At 46.9% G+C, this 14,073-nt stretch overlaps 1 protein-coding gene across 1 annotated transcript; it reads right to left on the bottom strand.

Moving 5' to 3' along the window:
• Positions 1 to 1,828: 1,828 nt before the first annotated feature.
• LOC428417 (patched domain containing 3 like) lies at positions 1,829 to 11,715 on the bottom strand. Its single transcript, XM_425978.8, has 4 exons — positions 10,816 to 11,715; positions 10,596 to 10,717; positions 8,696 to 8,841; positions 1,829 to 4,092 (listed from the first exon to the last, which is right to left on the bottom strand). The coding sequence occupies exons 1-4, from the start codon at positions 11,569 to 11,571 to the stop codon at positions 2,489 to 2,491; spliced, it is 2,628 nt and encodes an 875-aa protein (XP_425978.5). The 5' UTR covers positions 11,572 to 11,715; the 3' UTR covers positions 1,829 to 2,488.
• Positions 11,716 to 14,073: the final 2,358 nt, after the last annotated feature.

Here is a 14,073-nt window from a genome sequence, read left to right as displayed (position 1 = left end):
AAGTCGAGATAGATGACATCAGTGGCTCTTGTCCATTGATGCAGTGACACCATCATAGAAGGCTGCTGAGTTAGTCAAGCAGGATTTGCCCTTGGTGAAGCCACACTGGTTCTCCCAAATCACCTCCCTGCCTTCCATGTGCCTTACCATAACTTCCAAGAAGACCTGTTCCATGATCTTCCCTGGCACAGAGGTGAAACTGACATGTCAGTAGTTCCTAGGGTCATCCTTTTACCCTTTTTAAAAATGGGTGTGATGTTTCCTTTTTTCCAGTCACCAGGGACTTCACCTGATGAACACTGAAATATCACAGGGAGTGGCTTGGCAACCACATCAGACAGTTCCCTTAGGATTCTGGAATGCATCTCATCAGGACCCATAGACTTGTGGATGTTCAGCTTCCTCAGGTGGTCATGAATCTGATCCTTGCTTAAAATGGGAGGATGTTGCTTCCCCACTTCCCTCCTACCAAACCAAATGTTTGAGGGCTGTGTGGTTGAGCAGTTAGTGGAGAAGACAGGCAAAAAACTGTTGAGTACCTCAGCCTTCTTGTCTGTTGTTACCAGTTTGCCTGTGTCACTCACTAGGGGGATTACGCCCTGCTGGATGTTCCATTTCTGGTTGAAGGTGCCTGTAGAAGCTTTTCTTGTTCTTTTTGGCATCCCTAGCCAAGTTCAGTTCTAGCTTGGCCTTGGCTTTCCTGACCCCATCCCTATGCAGCCTAGCAGCTTCCTTATATTCTTCCCTCAGTACCTGTCCGTTTCCACTGCCTGTGCATTCTCTTCTTGCTCTTCACTTGAACTAGTTGGTCCCAGTTCAGCCATTCTGGTCTCTTGCCTTCCTTTCCTGACTTGGTACACCTGGGATGGAGAGCTCTTGCACACTGAAGAAAGCCTCCTAAAAAAATCTGCCAGCTCTGCTCTGCGCCCTTGTCCATGAGGAGTTTCCCAGGGGGTTTTGTTGACTAACTCCATGAAGAGCTGGAAGCTAGTTTTCCTAACGTTTAGCTTCCTAGCTGTACTCTTCACTTGTCTCATGTCCCTCCAGAGTGTGAACTCAACCACAGCATGGTCACTACAGCCCAGGCAGCCTCCAATCCTGATGTCACCAATCAGTTCATTTCATTGGTGAACAACAGGTCCAGTATTGCATCACCCTTAAAGGGCTGTCAGTTACTTGACTCAGGAAGTCATCCTCAGTGCATTCCAGGAGCCTCCTGGATTGCCTACAGCTGGCTGTGCTACTTTTCCAGCAGATGTCTGGGTGTAGTCCTATGGAACTGGCCCCAAATCCAGATGGAACAGAGGCTTTGCCACACTGGCTGCAGTTTTCACAAGAAATGCTCCACAGCTGTAGATTTGGACCGTACGGTTTTATACCTCCTGGACTCCCTTTTTTCCTAAATTGCCTTTTTTCCTAAATTGCACATGTTATATGCCATTACTCAGCAGATTTCTGACAGGTAGCTCATTAAATTGGTGACAAATTACGTACTGGCTCATAATCCAGTGTTTTGTCCCTACAGGTTAAAGCCCTTCATTATCAATATTTCAGTGAAAGCCCTTCTGCTCCATTGATGCATCAAAATTTGGATTGTTACAGACAAACACAATGGAATTTATGGCTTTAGCTTTAGAACTGAATGGCTTAAACCTGCATTGCTTTTTGACTTTGTCCTCAATCAGATGTGATGCTTTCTAGGAAATTCCAGCCTTGTCATGCCATGGCATGCCATTTAGCATTGTGGTCACTCAGGTGGTCCACACAAGATCAGTCTACAGTACATATCCATTTGGAAACTGCAGCCAACAAAAGAAATACAGTCGTCTTAAAGCTACAACCTGTTTAATCTTAGCAAGAAGAGATCCATTTGAACAAAAAATGTGAGTCAGTTACTCTTCCCTATGGGCTCTCGTGCTGCACTAGGAATCTAAGCAGACTAAGTCTCCCAAACATTTATGAACCATTGCAGTATTTGGTAGTACTCACCTGTTGATCATCTCGCTATAAAACTTCAAGGTTCGAGCCTCTTGAGGAAACTGTCTTCAGGCTCAGTGTTAAGTGATTGCATGAAGGTAAATAGCAAGGAAATGCACAAAACTGATGGTTGCTGTAGCCTCTTCTGTATATTTCCTGACTGAACTGCAACAGTCCATGATGCTGGGACAATCTCTAGTGTTCATAATAATTTCAGTTTCAATACATTCAGTAAACAATTCAGACACAGAACAAAAAAAAAAAGGGTTTAACAACATTAAAGTTACAAAGTCAAGCACACATAAAAGTGAGGAAATGCAAACCAATTCTGTGCACATTCACTTCTCCTGTTACTTAAGTAACAGGACTTAAGGCAGTCAGGACTGCCTGACTTTTCTTGAGTCTTTGCCTCTCTGTTGTATTACTCCATCCTTCATTTCTTACATTCCCTGGAAGTCGCTGCATTTTAATCTCCATATAATATATAAATAACAGTAAACTTTTAAGTTAGTCATGCACGGTCTTTGTCATTTCTATATCTAAGGTCTAGCATTTTAGTTTCAGTAACGGGGAGTGATTTGCCAAAGTATCCAAAAAAGGTTAGAAATACTGGAATAAACACAAGACCATGAAGAGCCCCAAACAAAATAACAAGAAACATGATCTTAAAAAACGTTCTGAAGATGTAGGTTTTTGCTGCAGCCAGGACAACTACTCCTAACACAGTAGATACTGCTCCTTGTAACACTGGGTAACCAAGCTGGTGCAGAGCTCCTATTGCCCTTTCATTGGCTGATGACTCTCCACTCGTAACAAAGGCATAGGAAATATGTGCAGAAAAGTCTACTGAAAATCCTATGCAAATGACCAGGTTAATCATGGATATGGAGTCGAGGCTAATGTCCCAAAATGTCATGAAACCAGAAACACCAACAATAACAGAAGCTATAGAAAAAGTCACCCACAAGCAACACAGTGGGTTGGGAATAAGCACAAGAGAGACAACGAGCATCGCCCCAGCAGCGATGAGAACATTCTGAATGGTGTTCTGCACTATCACCAGGTATTGGTCGTAGTAGATGAATGCTGGATGGTACACCATGAGTGGAACTACACACTGCTTGGCTCTGTCTCTCAACTCATTCAACAGATTTTTCTCGTCAACAGCTGAGGTGACATTCACTGTCTGGATGAAGAAACGGGAAGCTGCTATTCCTTCCGCAGTCTTGTGAATGTCCCACTCAAAACTGGGAGAGTACTGGAATAGTACAGGTAAGTTATTAATGAAATCATCCTTATTGTTTATATTTAATGAACCAGTTCCAGCAATTCCTGTGTATACTCTCAGCCATGACAGCGAGAGGTTCCTGTCTACATAGGTACTGTTCTCTAAATCCTGTAGGCAAGCCTCAATGTCATTACGAACAGACTCATCCCAGTAGTTTCTGCTCTCAGTAACGACAACCATGACCCTGGGTCCGTATTCGGAAAAGTATTTGTCATCGTCGTCATAGTATGCAATAACGTAAGAGTCATCACTAGCCAGATTTCGAAGATCTATGCCCTCCTTCATCTGGGTGCATCCATAAATACTGCCACCCAAATACGCTCCATACAGCAACACCACAACAAGCTTGATCCATTTGCCTGTCAAGAAAGGACCATAATAGTTTTTGAAGAATATGCTCATGGGATGTTCGCTTTCTGTCTCACTGGTTTCTGGCTCAGGCACCTCACTAGAACAGCTGCCTAAACAACACGCGTTATACAAGCAGGACTTCTTTCCTACTTTCACTTGCACACAAGTTAACCAGTGTCGGTTTTCTTTCACTCTTCTATGATTTAACGCGATAACTGCCCCAAAGAAGGTAATAACGTAGACATAGCAGAAGACAAAGGCGGTGCCAGTGTAGAGGCAGAATGACCTCACAGAAGGAAAAGCAGTCCAGGTGCCAATGAAGAAGGCCAAGACATCCGTGAGAGTGGTGATTGTCACAGAAAGTGCTGCTTCGCTGTAAGTCTCGGCCAGGCGAGATTTCGTGTCTGATTTGTCTGCCTTGCTTGAGCTTTGCTCCCAGGAAGAGACCATGATAAACATGTCATCCACACCAACTCCTGCAAGAGGAGAAAAAGTTAACTCTGCACGGCACAAGGCGGCTTCCACTGACACCCAGCAAAACTACCACATAAACAGCATCTACGGCTACACAGAATTTTCAAAAAGCAAGCGAGGCTACTTGCTTTAGTGTTGATTGAGTTTCAGGTACAAGAAAACACATCTTTTGGATGCACTTGGCTCTACTACCTCTCAAAAACTCATAGTGACCTGTCACATCATTGATCCTTCTCCCAGCTCTGCTGAAGGACCGAGCACAGCTCACCACCCATCTCTGACAAGTTTTGAGTTTTGTGTCTGCTGTTCAAGTACCCACTGATACAGATGGCACAGATGCACTGCTTATTCTGACACTTCTCTATCCTATCTTCAGAAGCATCTCCTGCTATCCTTGGCACCTGCATTAAATTAGGCCAATTATTTATTGCTTGGTCTTCTGCCGACAGGGAGAAGTCATTGAAGTTTGCCAGTCGCTCCCATTCCCTCCTCACTCTCCCCAGTTTTTCTTAAAAGAATTTGCTCATGATCTCTGTAAACAACTTATTTTTGAAATTTGTATCATTTGTTGACCATTACTTTTATCATGATCCTTAAATTGCTTTGTTATATTAATAAGTCTTCACAGTTCTACAGATATGCCAGCATATACTACTCATCAGAATCCTGGAAGACCATTCCAGGAAACCTCTGGGTCCTGGACTACAGTTTTCACCAAGACACAAGAGAAAGTAAGCAGAAGCAGAAGGCAATTATGAATTATTTGTAAAACTAAGTACTTATCTTTATCACAAGCATTCACTAGACTTAGTGTTAGTCATATCTGAATCAACACAACAACAGCAACAAAGGACTTATGTTCCCAGTGGTAGCTGGGAAGAGTTACAAGTGTTTCAAGAGGTATAATCCAATCACAGGAAGTTTGGTGAACTGAACAAGTACTAATACATATAATGGCTTTCAGAATTATAGCAGATGAGTGAAAGAAAAAGCAACAAACACAAATAACTGCATATAGAAAACATGGAGAATAACTGGCTAAGTAGTTGAAACAGATCTGGGTTAAGGGAAGGACAGAAAATATAAAGCAATCAGCCAAAGAGGCCAAGAACACAGCAAGAATAATGTCTGGATGAGTGCTGGTCTACAAATACAGGTACTGCAGTGGCAAGTGGCTGAAAGCACCTTGACCTTCCCCAGGCCTCTCACAGAAAATGCATTCTGCAAAGCAGGCACAGCTGAATGTAACAGCTGGTGAATTTAGATAAACTGAACTTGGAGTTACCCCATATCTGGCTTCAAAAACACAGCAAGTCAGATCCCTCCTGCTATCAGCAAGTTCGTGTCCAGAAAGAGGTGCAGCAGGCACATTCCATTACACTACAGCAGTAATGTAGTCCACTGAGGAAAAAAAAAGGGGGGGGAGGGTACAAACAATGGGTTCATATTTTCAAAGGGGGAGACCAGCAGTCCATCAAGGAGGAAAGTAGAAACAGTTGATCAGAAATATGTGAAGAACAAATGAAAAAGAAACAATTATCCACAAATATGCCAAACGTGATAACACACTGATGTCAATGAATCACAGAGTTTGGAAGAGACCTCTGTAGATCATCAAGTCCAACCTCACATTCATATGGAACTTCCTGTGTTCCAGTTTGTGCCCACTGCTCCTTGTTATGTTGCTGGGAACCATCAAAAACAGCCTGGCCCATCCGCTTGACTCCCACCCATTAGATATTTACAGGCTTTAGTAAGATTCCCACTCAGTCTTCTCTTCTCCAGGCCCCTCATCTTCTTTGTGGCCTTCCGTTGGACTCTCTCCAGCAGCTCCCCATCTTTCTTGAACTGGGGAGCCCAGAACTGGACACAGCACTCCAGATGTGGCCTCACCAGTGCAGAGAGGAGGGGGAGGATCACCTCCCTCTACCTGCTGGCCATGGTCTTTTTAATGCATCCCATGACACCATTGGCCTTCTTGGCCACAAGGGCGCATTGCTGCTCATGGCCAACCTGTTCCCCAAAAGGACACCTAGGTCCTTCCTTACAGAACTCCTCTTCAGCAGTTCATCACCTAACCTCTACTGATGCATGCAGTTATTACTCCCCAGGTGTAGGACTCTACACTTGCTCTTGCTGAACCACATCAGATTCCTCTCTTCCCAACTCCCCAGCCAGTCAAGGTCTCGCTGGATGGCAGCACAGCCTCCTGGTGTGCCAGCCACTCCTCCTAGCTTTGTATCAACAGCAAACTTGCTGAAGGTGGACCCTATCCCTTCATCCAGGTCACTGATGAGGATGCTGAAGGCGACCAAACCCAGCACCAACCCCTGGGGAACACTGCTAGTTATAGACCTCCAACTGGACTCTGTGCTATGGATCACAACCCTCTGAGCTCTGCCATTCAGCTACTTCTCAACCCACTCCACTGTCCACTTGTCTATCCCACATTTCCTAATGTTACCTACAAAAATGTTTTGCAAGACGGTGTCAGAAGCCTTACTGAAGTCAACAAGAAAGGAAGTGTACTGTAAAAGACCAGTAAGATTATGAAGGGCTAATTATATTCTAAAATACACACTCATAAGCATGGAAATGAAATTATACTCTGACAGCAGCTATCTGCTCCCAGATTTAGAATCTTCTAGCCCCACAATATGCATGACCAGCAAAGATAAATTATAGTAACCAATTAAAAACTGAAAAGAGAGATAGTTTTGTAAACAGCTGTGTATAACAAAAAGTGCTTCTATTCAGGTATGTGCATGCTCTGCTAAAGACCACCAAGCACTTAATTGTGTGCAGAATTAAAACAGAAAACTCCACATAGATTCTGACTGTGTGCTTATAGACTATGTGCATCATTCATGAACTCCACAAGGGATAGAAATATAATGTCTTTGAAATTAATCTGTTTGCACACTTTAATTAGCCCGCTAGAAGGCAGCATGATAACAGTCCTCTAATAAAGGACTGTTGACAAAATACGTTACCTCTAATGCATATGAAAGAACAAGGAATGATTAATTTAATGCTATCACGGAAACCTCAAAGAGTTCTTGAGATAACTATTACAAACAGCTTTCTGTTTAATTATCACTAGGTTCCTAAACACATTTGGCAGCAGCACTGCGTCCCCCTCATGAAGTTTCCTCTACACCCCAACTTCTGATGGAATGGTTTGCCTAAAAGAGCAGCTTCTGGCATACAATGATTAAGGAGAGATCTCAGCACTCAGCCCTCCCACTTGTGCCTGTACCTTTGATACCATGAAGGAAAGCCCGAAAATGTAACCTAACAGACCATAAACACAAGCGGCCATCCAAACCCACAAAGCAGAAAAATAAAAAGCACAGAAATTTTATTCTAGAAACGTCTCGTGATTTCTAACCAAGCTTGTGACCTTTAAATGTCTGGGACTGGCACTCATCTCTCTCAGCATCAACCAGAAACCCACAAGGAGAGGACGAGCAGCATGCCAGAAAGGAGCGCTGCATGGTGTTGAGCCACACAGCTCCTGGCAGTCAGGCAGGTTTGAAAGCAATTCTTCTAAATTTAAGATAATTTGTTTGCCTTAATCCAAAAACCAATTTCACTATAAAGATCTGAAGAGACTGCTTTCAGCCATTTTTCAGCTTCATGAGAGGCTCTTTGTTAAATATGGAGCTTTTGCATCCAGAGAACAAACATGCAAATACCAAACACATTTGAATGAGGAAACAAAGAAGTCCTGTTTCCTACAGAGCACTTGCATTAGACACCCAACACAACCTTGCACAGGTGTCCAAACTTTTGGCTTCCCTGGGCAACACCAAGTAAAGAGGAATTATTTTGGGCCACATGTAAAGGACATAATATAGTTAATGTATATAAATAACAGAACTTAAATATATGTATATTTAAGATATTCACTAAAAAAAGAAAAAGAAAAAAAAAGAAAAAAGAAAAAGAGGGCAACAAAAACATAAAAAACAAAACATAAAATTAGTGTGTTGGACACGTACAACCTGCAGCATCTACCAGGCCAGGAGGTCCATGCACTTCCCTCAGCAAGGGATTAAGACCAAGAGAACATCACATGAATGTATCACATAGGAGACTCCGTAAGGTTTTTAAAGGTGTAATTTATTTGCAGCAACATTACCGAAGACATTTTGAAAGCTATGCTCTGGTTGTCAAGTGGTCTTTGTAACTGTGACACAGTGATAGTCAGTAACTTCCTGGTGTTCTTGTGGGGTGCTGATTCTAAGAACAGGCATCACTTCCATGTTACACCAAATTGAGGCTGCTTGAAGTCATTATATTGCACAGGAAATTTCACATCTTATCAAAACAAGATGAGCTTTGAAATTGCAGACTGTCCTGATACACTCAGGCCTGATTTTATCTAATCAAAGACCCTAGTAACTTAATTTGCATAATTCAGATGATAATACACTTACTGACTTTAGTCTCTGCTGGTTTGGCCTAAGTTGTGCATGTATTCTTTACTGCTCACTGCTGAGCTAGGTATGAACTGACACTCATAAAAGAGTAACACTGTCAAGTTGTTTTAATTCCAGCTTTTCTCTTCATACTGGAGCCCAACACACTTTTTCTACTTACCAAGAATAAGAAATGGAGCATTTGCTACAGTTGCCACAAACGGTACTCCACAGTACAGCATCAATCCAAAGCTGCTTAATACAGCTAAACCGGAGGAAAGCACTCCACAGCATGCAAGCCAGATGTTATTTCTTACACAGCTCAGCCTGAAAACATTTTAAGGAACAGCTTAGTTACATGTCAAGTATTTCACTAAGGCATTTGGCATGACAACTGGATTCTCTGCAGAGATACGGGTCGTATCCCATCCATGAAGAGAACCTGATGAAAGTTGCTATTTGCTAGGATTGCTCCCAAGTGTCAGCATTAAGACAAAATGATTTTATAGGGCAGGTGCTAGATATATTATTCCTGCTGGCCAGTTACAGAGAAATGCACCTGAGAGTAAAATATGCATGCTGATCTTTGTACCAAAAAGCAAACAGCTACTAGAGGCTCTGCCCAGGTTCTCAGGGCAGCATCAATATAGTATAAATGCCTCTCCTGGGCTGTAAGCACTGTGCTGTAGAGAAGCTTTCCAGCAGACAGACCTGCTGCTGGCCATTTGCCAAGATGCCCGCAATGAGTGGATTGAGGACTCCCTGCAGAACACTCCCAGTGGGAGACTTTGCATGTGGTAGCACTGCATCGGGACAGTAGAGCTACCTTGTGCCCCATCAGAAGTATCCTCCAAGCTCAAGAATGTTTCCAAACTGTAAGAGAACCTCTTGGTTCCAAGCAAGATGAACCTGGTAAGCTACCATACCTAATTCAGGTTGCACCCTTTTGGGTAAGCCAGGACTTTTATATACATAAAAAGCTGTGTAGGCTGGAACTGCATCCAGCTGAAACCTCCTACCAGACTCTAATACGAGAAGCACATCACAGCTGCCTAACTCTTGGGAGGTCAGTGCGGTACAGAGCAACCCAATGGGTGTACAGATGTGACTTGGTGGAACCACTCTTACTCTAGGTGTGCTCCGAACTGATGATGTCTGAGACAGCTGATTCCCAAAATTGCATGTCCTAGTTAGAAAGGTGCATCACACAAGATCCAGTTCAAGAAGAACAGAATAACATTCTGCTCACCCTCTGAGCAGAATGTTATTCCTCAAGCACAGCACGCAAACCTGGCTCTAGAGCTGTCAAATGTAGGACAGCTTACCTTCCACCTGAACAAAGAGAGGGCAGCCTAAGTTCTCTGTGAAGGCAGGGAAAGCTCAGGATTCTCTGAGTAAGCAGAATGCTTAAAGACTTACACAGAGATGCAGCAATCTGTGAAGTTACCGTTGATTCAAGTGTACCACAATTGAGGTGGCAGAAAAACAGCGCAACGAGACCTGAAAATAGTATACTTCCTCCTCACTTTCTGGCTTCCTTCCCTTTTTGGACTTGTCTTTACAAAGTGTTAGCAGAGCTCTGCGCTGCAAAGAGGTGCCAGCAGCTCCTGGTCCCCTTCCTGCATAAGGTCAAGTAGGACCTGGTGGCTGTGCCTGGTGGTGCCACGGTTACAGCACTCTGACTGCTACTAGTTATGGTTTGTTGTCGCTGTTGACATTGCTGCAACACACGCAAACATACCATTAACAAAAAAAATGATTCTTATGAGATGAGGACCACGTAAGTGCTTGATGGCTTCACAGGATGGACTGCTGGGTATGAACATTCAGGCTGCACATGACTGAACAGAAGCTCTGTTCAGGGATTTCATGGTGCTCTGCATGAACCCCACTTAAGCACATGGGAAGCATGCACACGTTGGAGCGAAAATGAAAAAAGGCGTTTTGCCTGTTATTACATGTCACGAGGGCAGCATCTTCAGAACCACTTCGCTCAGCAGCAGCCGAAGGAGCCCAAACCCCGCCGGACCCGGAGCGGAAGCGCGGAGGGCCTTACAGCCCGGGCCTTACGGGTACTTTACCTCAGGCAAGAGACGACCGAAAAGGTGATGGTCAGGAAGTACGTGATGGAAAAGAGCGGGATCACGCTCTTGGTGTTTCCTTCAAACTCCTCTTGTCTGGACAACGAGGTGAAGTACGTCACCTGGTGCGAAAACAGCGCGAGGTCAGAGGACGCGTTCCTGCCCCGGTCGCCGCTCGGCCCCGCTCCGCCGCAGCCGCAGCCCCCCGCCCCGGCGCTACCTCGACGGCCGTGAGGTTCAGCTTCCGCAGCTTCGCCGGGAAGTCCCGCAGGAACGTCTCCAGCCACGCCCGGCTCTCGCCCGCCGCGCCGCCGTCCTCCCGCAGATAATACATCAGCTTCACGGCCCGCGCCCGCTCCACGCGCCCGCTGCCGTCCGTCCGCACGCCGCCCAGCGCGGTGCCCAGGAAGGCGTCGCCGCCGCCGCCGCCGCCGGGGAAGGGCAGCTCGGGCAGCTCGGGCAGGGCGCTGCCGTTGGTGTGGGTCAGCAGCTGCAGCAGCGGGTTGGCGCTGGCGCAGGTGCCGCCGCTGCGGGCGCAGAGCCGCTCGTAGCCGGCGTCGCGCACCTTGTTGTCCAGCAGCAGCACTTCGTCCCACGCCGCCCGCTCGAGCACCGAGGCGTCGTCCTTCGCCGCCACGGCGATGAGCGCGGCGTAGGCGCCCTCCGTGGGCAGCCGCTCGGCGGAGAAGCGCTCCGAATCGTCGGTGGGGAAGTACCGCCGCACGAAGTCGCGCTCGGCCTTGGCGGGCCCGCCCGTCGGCGTGAACTGACCCTCGATGTCGTTCGTCTGCCGGCCCGGCAGGAAGATGAAGCCGGCGCCCAGCCCGGCCGACAGCAGCGGCGGCAGCAGCACGAAAGGCCAGGGGCAGGCGGCCACGACGCGCCCCAGCGCTTCGAAGAGCCGCGTCAGGGGCCGCTCCACGCAGTTGGTGTTGCTGCAGGAGCAGCGCTCCCGGGAGGACCGCGGCTGCCCCATGGCCGAGGCGGCGGTACGGGCTGACGGCTGCCGCTTACGCTCAGCGTAACGCTTTCGCTCCGCGGGAGGAATGCCGCCCCCCACGCGGCGTAACCGAAACACTGAGCGCTCCCCAGCCGCGCCGCTATAGGTCGTCCCCGCGCTGACTCACCGCGCCCGCCGCCCCCTCAACCACAGCACGCAGGCGGGGCCACGGCGCTGCTCCTCCGCGCCCGGGATGTCCCGCGGGCAGGACACCGCCCCGCTGCCGGGGTTGCCGTTATGCGGCGATCGTAACTCTTGGAAACGCCCGTGCCCCCTCCAGCGGTTCTGCAGCCGTTCCACCTTGCCCCGCTCTGGCCGCTGCCGCGGCTGTCACTGACGCTGCCAAAAGCCGGAACCGCGAAGTGCTCCGCGGAAAGCGAACCAAAGCGCCGTGCCGGGGCGTTGTTTGTTTGTTTGTTTGTTTGTTTGTTGCCTGGGAGCAGAACGTATAACCCACTGATGTGCTTCGTACCGTGTCTCCGCTTTGGGTGAACAAGTTTGCAAAATGGGGATGAGAACTGAAGAAATAAAGGGCACGGAAAGAGTATTTAGCGACCGGAATGGGCAAGCGACTAAAATCATGCTGTTACAATACATGGCAGCTTCGTGCAGTGACAGCGATAGAAAGCATCCTTCCAGCTCCACAGCGTACCCAGCAGCCTGCTGTTCATCGCTCTCCTAAGTGACGTTGATTGGAGTGCCCCCTGGCTGAGAACAAAACTAACCACAGATGTGACCCTTCTGAGCGTCTGCCAATTAACTCCGACAGGTGCTTCCTCTTGCCCTTCTTTGACAAAAAGCTCTTTCCTACCAGTGCTTCCAGAGAAAAGTTATTTGATGTGATGGAGGCCCTCGGTAAATGACTGGCAAGGAGTTATAGCAACAGCTGGCAATGGCAGCCTGTTTTCTGTGGAGATCACTGCGGAGGTGAACAGATGTATGTGCAAATCAACGTCAGCTATGCCTGTCCCCACAGCAAGACACTAAGAAGACTGTGAGGACGTTCTGGCAGTGGACCTGTTTGTGGGCAGTCCACTGAGCTTGCAGCAGGCAAGAAGAGAAAGTATCCACCCGAATGCCTAAACAGTAAAAACCAGCCATAAAGGGTTATCAATGATTTTAGGCTTATTGAGAAAGAAAATAAAAGTTGATGTCTTGTTGTGGCTCTAGGAGTTCGTGTGTTCCCAGGCAAGTGCTGCAGCTGGTTTGTGGCTCCTCGAGAGCAGGGTACAAGCTCTGGTGATGATCCGGAGGCAGGAAATAGGCTGTTAGATGCAGTTGCCCAGTCAGGGTACCAGACACACTCAGCACAGGCAGGTGCCTGTGGTTTAACTCTTTCTGAGTCTTGGGTGTTTGACAAAGGCTCCACCAACACTCAGCTCACAGGAGTTTTAAGCAGAAGGTAATCATCTCCACTCTCCTCTGCTAGAATTTGGATTCTCATCCTCATCCCCAGGCCAAGTCACGCATTTTATATGAACATCAATTTGTAAGAAATCTGCAGTACTTCACAGGGTAAGGCTAGGAACTGGACAAGACGATTTCCCACTCCCAGTAAGCCATGATTTTCCTTTCTTTGAGGCCCAAAGCAAAACCTTTCTACTGATGGCTATGTTGCATTGGCAGGAGCTAAGACCACTCAAACTGAAGTGGAAGCTGAGCACAGCTCTCTCTTTCAGTAGGCACACGTTTTCTTTGCTGCACTGGTAGGTAAAAACAGAGATGATAGAGGCACCTTTGGCTGCTAGGCTTTGCAAAGAAAGCAACTGCTGTTCCCGTCCTTTCTTTTTACAGCTGTGATTAAGAAAGGCCTTGGCTCTTCAAGTGGAATTTGTGTTGTATGTTAGCTGTAAACTTTCTGTCAATCTGTTTGCCTTCTTTGTTAAAATAAGAAAACATAGTCATATTATTTACATGAATTTGCATACGTGACAAGTGGGAGTTGAAAGTACCTCCACAGGGACTGCAAGGTAATGCAGCTGCAGTGACAGTGGTTTGCTTGATACAAAATCAGCAGAAATCCTATCTTCAGATGATGTAAAGATGGCTAATGCTAGCCAATACAGAGATAACTGGATTAAAAAGAATTAAACAATCCACTTGCAAGATCCCAGGTGCACTGTGAGCATACACTCACAGCAATCGCTGGCTGCCAGCTGAACAGTGCCTTGGCAGTCCCTGAGCAGCAGCAGCCCCTCAGCCAACCCCCTGTGTGATTGCTCAGCTCTACACCACGTGGTATGGAACACCACTTTGACCAGATTGAGTTGGCTTGCTGGCTGTGTTCCCTCTCAGCTTTTTGTGCTCCCCAGGCTCTTTGCTGGCAGGGCAGCACAATTAGCTGAAAAGTCATAGGCTCTGTGTAAGTATGGCTCAAAGTCATCTAAAACTCGGTGCTGGCCAGCTGGGAGACCTGAAGATGATCAACTCAGTGCAGGGGTGTTCCACATGGGGTCGTGGCATACCCGGGGTAGGGGG

This window comes from Gallus gallus, chromosome 2, assembly GCF_016699485.2.
Source record: "Gallus gallus isolate bGalGal1 chromosome 2, bGalGal1.mat.broiler.GRCg7b, whole genome shotgun sequence".
Classification (NCBI taxonomy): domain Eukaryota; kingdom Metazoa; phylum Chordata; class Aves; order Galliformes; family Phasianidae; genus Gallus; species Gallus gallus.
Note: the sequence above shows the minus strand (reverse complement) of the source record. Positions and strands in the feature narration are given on the sequence as shown.